The sequence below is a fragment of the Geotrypetes seraphini genome, chromosome 14 (genome assembly GCF_902459505.1).
Source record: "Geotrypetes seraphini chromosome 14, aGeoSer1.1, whole genome shotgun sequence".
In the NCBI taxonomy this organism is placed as follows: Eukaryota; Metazoa; Chordata; class Amphibia; order Gymnophiona; family Dermophiidae; genus Geotrypetes; species Geotrypetes seraphini.
In genome coordinates this window covers 60,075,666-60,080,148 of record NC_047097.1, presented here as the reverse complement: position 1 = coordinate 60,080,148, position 4,483 = coordinate 60,075,666, and the positions used below count along the sequence as shown (strand labels likewise).

At 43.1% G+C, this 4,483-nt stretch overlaps 1 protein-coding gene across 1 annotated transcript; it reads left to right on the top strand.

Moving 5' to 3' along the window:
• Window positions 1-1,120: 1,120 nt before the first annotated feature.
• Window positions 1,121-2,412, top strand: LOC117348070 (mas-related G-protein coupled receptor member H-like). The gene has a single exon (XM_033919726.1). The coding sequence runs from the start codon at window positions 1,161-1,163 to the stop codon at window positions 2,115-2,117; it is 957 nt and encodes a 318-aa protein (XP_033775617.1). The 5' UTR covers window positions 1,121-1,160; the 3' UTR covers window positions 2,118-2,412.
• The last annotated feature ends 2,071 nt before the right edge of the window (window positions 2,413-4,483 follow it).

The following is a 4,483-nucleotide window of genomic DNA, read 5'->3' as shown; positions in this document are numbered from 1 at the left end:
AAACTATGAAAAGGAAGACTTGGTGTGCGGAGCCTGGGCTTTTTCGTCAATATCTGGAGACCGTGGGTCGATGTTAGCATGCAATGGAAAAGGTACCTGTACCCCTGAGTACCCCCTAAAAAAAAGCCCTGATTATACTATTACATAATAATTCTGTGGACACTAAATTATGACCGTTACAGGCTGTGTATGTAAAAAAAAACATGGGATGTCATCCCTATTGGTGCAAATGCAGGCTGGTCAGCAGAAGACTGTGGGCAAATGTTAAAAGTAAGTTTCAAGGTTATTAGGGCTTGATATACAGCTTTCAGAGTGGTGTACAATAACAAATAATAAATGACAGGGACTGCAATAAAAGATGGAAAAAGAGGGATGCACAGAGAATGACATGAGGAAAGAATTTGTCCCCATCCGCGCAGTTAACTGTGGCAACCATCCCTGTGTCATTCTTTAAGGAGAGAGGGAAGAATCAGAGTAAGAATGGGCCCAGCCACTGACCCTCAAGCCTTGCACTAAAGAATGGAATGACAGTCTCTGATATCCAGAGCAGATATTGTGATGTCATAATGCCTCATTCCACCCATGCCTAAGAGCCAACATCATCAGTGATGTCACAATGGCTTCATTATCCTACACTTGGCTCACATAAGAATCAGAGCATGAACGGGCCCAGCCACTGACCCTCAAGCCTTGCACTAAAGGATGCTGGTATAGAAGGACTGAGGTTGAGATAGACACTAAAGAATGATATGGGATGGTTTCCTGTGATTATCCGCGGGAATGAGGACAAATTCTTTCCCCTTGTTATTCTCTATTCAGAGGCCGATATTCTGCTCTCCCAACTGACTAAATAGCATATAGCCATCTATCCAGCGATATTCAGTGGGAGATAGATGGCTAGCTCAGCAGGAATCGGTTCTTGCTCTGGTCTAGAAGGTCGAAAAATGTAACTTTATACAGTGGTTGGAATGAGCTTCCGTACTGACTTTATGACCTCTATTGTGCGCTAAACTCAAGCAGTTCAAGTCTGTTTTATTTCATTACTGTATAGTCCTTGCACTGTGCAGCCAGTCACAGCTAATTATGGCCTAACTTCCTTTTTCTTGCAGGTCAAAGTGAGGGAGCGAGAAGAAGCTACACCACACTTCTGAGGTCTAATCATGGAGGAACCGAGTACTGTGTTTCCCACCACGATAATTCCAGAAAGGTCTAATGGAACAGGAGGCGGTGCTTATTTATATCCCAGCAAGAAAATTATGACCACAATGGTTTTGCTTTCTCTAATTATAGCCCTGTTTGGCATGGTGGGGAATGGGATAGTCATCTGGTTCCTCAGCTTCAAGATCAAGAGGAACAAATGCACCGTCTACATCTTGAACTTGGCCGTGGCTGACTTCATCTATCTTGTCGTCAACGTCGTTGTCTTCGTTTTCATGTTCTGTATAATAAAGGGTGTCCCCATTTCTCACACTGATACGTCTAATATTGGAAGACTGCAAATTGTTTCTACATTTGGATTTAATGCCGGCATCTATCTTCTGACAGCCATCAGCGTGGAGCGTTGCCTCTCTGTTCTTTACCCAATCTGGTACCAATACCATCGTCCAAAGCACCAGTCTGCCGTTGTGTCTGCTCTGCTGTGGGCGTTCTCGTGCCTGGTGGCTGGATTGGAATATTTCATCTGCGACGGCATAGATAATGCACAGCCTGGCACTGAATCATGTACAGCAGTGTACATATTCACCTCCATACTGTACCTAGTTATCATCTTACTCATGATTCTATCCAGCCTCACTCTTGTTTTTAGAGTCCAAAGGATCTCAACATGTTGTCACTCACCTAGGCTCTACATTGCTGTGGTGATTTCAGTTGTGGTCTTTCTAATATCTGTTGTGCCTATGCAGCTTTTGGGACTTTTGCTGTACTTCAACGTTGCCTCCGCACAATCCCTAGAAGTATCTTTCTATTTCATAACAGAACTCTGCTCCTCAGTCAACTGTGCGGTTAATCCCTTTATTTATTTCTTGGTGGGAAGCCTGAGGCAAAGCAAGTGCACAGTGTCCCTCCAAGAAGCTCTTAAGAAGCTCTTCCAAGATGAGGCAGAAACATCAGGATGAAGAGAAGAGATACCCCAGTAGAAACAATAGGAAAAGTACATTTCTGCATCTCTGTTCAAATCTAACACCTCTTGATTTTGCTTTCAAATATCCACTGTCATCACCCATCATAAAAAAATGTTACCAATTCTTCTGAAGCATTTCTATCATTCTTAATCTTAAAAACAAAGGAGTGGCAAACCACAAAAGTCAAGGGGTGGAAAGGCCACAAATTCTTAATCTACAGGAAAAGGGAGAGCCACAGGGCCAAAATAAAGACATAGAAACTAATACAAGTAGTCATTTAGGACAGTGGTTCCCAACCCTGTCCTGGAGGACCACTAGGCCAGTCGGGTTTTCAGGATAGCCCTAATGAATATGGATGAAGCAGTTTTGCATGCCTGTCACTTCCATTATATGCAAATCTCTCTCATGCATATTCATTAGGGCTAGCCTGAAAACCCGATTGGTCTGGTGGCCCTCAAGGACAGGGTTGGGAACCACTGCTCTAGACTAAGCAAGGTTACCAGATTTTCAGAAATGAAAATCTGGACCCTTGGCCCTGCCCCCAGGCCCACCCCATTACACCCAGCCATGCTCTGTTCCACCCAAGTCACGCCCCGTTCAACCCCCCAGCCCTGCCCCTCAACCACAGTATTTAAATCAGGGATTTATTGACTAGTTAGGACAGGGATAGGGAACTCCGGTCCTCGAGAGCCGTATTCCAGTCGTATTCCACTGTAGTTCCTCTCTCATCCTTCTTCCTGTAAACCGTGCCGAGCTCCGCATTCGTGGAGATGGTGCGGTATATAAACCCAAGGTTTAGTTTAGTTTAGTTTAGTTTAGTTTTCAGGATTTCCCCAATGAATATGCATTGAAAGCAGTACATGCAAATAGATCTCATGCATATTCATTGGGGAAATCCTGAAAACCCAACTGGAATACGGCTCTCGAGGACCAGAGTTCCCTACCCCTGAGTTAGTACATTTTGTCTGCTGCTATTCACCTTGAAAGGGGTTGGGAAGATTTTTTTCTAGTGGAGTTATTGTACTCTTCCCTTTTGGGGGTTTTCTATGGTGATTTTGAATCCTTTATTAAATAATAGCACCATACGAACTTATATGGAGAGGCGCCGTGGTATCCAATGCACGTTCTAAGGAAGTATTTGCCAAGTCGCTCTCTGTGCTTGCAATCAAAAATGAGGTTATCGCTTGAACATACGCATGAGGTACACTATTTAAAAAACCCATGGATGGCAGCAATCTCTGTGGCTGGTCCATTAAGGCTATGTCAGGATCTGAAATTTTTCAAAAAATCTTCCAAAACTCACCTGTTTGTTAGAGCAGTGGTTCCCAACCCTGTCCTGGAGGACCACCAGGCCAGTCGGGTTTTCAGAATAGCCCTAATGAATATGCATGAGAGAGATCAGCATATAATGGAGGTACCAGGCATGCAAATCTGCTCCATGCATATTCATTAGGGTTATCCTGAAAACCAGACTGGCCTGGTGGTTCTCCAGGACAGGGTTGGGAATCACTGTGTTAGAGCATTCATATAGATTAGGATGGCAGGGCTGCCCAAGTCCGGTTCTCGAGATCTACTGGCAGGCCAGGTTTTCTGGATATCCGCAATGAATATGCATGAGAGAGATTTGCCTGCACTGCCTTCTTGGTATGCAAATCTCTCTCATGCAAGTTCATTGTGGATATCCTGAAAACCTGGCCTGCCAGTAGATCTCGCAGACCGGCCTTGGGCAGCCCTGGATTAGGGGATGCCTTTTCTCTGCTAAGCTTGATTGATATTTGTAAAGAGTTGTAAGTTTGATGTATTGTTGTTTTTCTTTATTTTAGAGTTGTGTACACGAATATTGTAATCTGCTTAGGTTATATGCGGAACAGAATTTTTTTAAAATAAATAATAAATATGGCAGAGATGTGTGTCATTCTCTTTGTGGGTTTGTGTGGGGAATTTCTGCTTTAGATTAGGTGGTTCACAGTAGGCCAGCAATGGTGGAGCTGGGAATTTATCACAATGATTTTACTAAGATAGTTGATTTTTTTGCAAAATGGAGTATATAATGTTTTTATAAGCATAGCTTATCTATGAATTTATAGCTAATGAGCTCATTTGCATAGTTTTGTATTATAATCAGATAGGAGGCAACCTTAGCAGAGACTTGACTATGTAGATAAGCATTTTACATGCTCAAGTAGCTCATATAAAAAGCCAGAGGGTGCATAAGCGTAAAGAGTAGACGCACAGAAACATAGCTGGTTCTTTTAGAAGTGCCAGTCTTGTTTTGGACATCTGAAAACGGGCATTTAGATATCCATATTGCATGGACATCCAGATCCCAATTTTATAAAGACAGAAAATGGACATTACAG

What these genes read in the sequence shown, in the direction of transcription:
- LOC117348070 (XM_033919726.1), top strand. Translation starts at nt 1,161, where the DNA reads ATGGAGGAACCGAGTACTGTGTTTCCCACCACGATAATTCCAGAAAGG.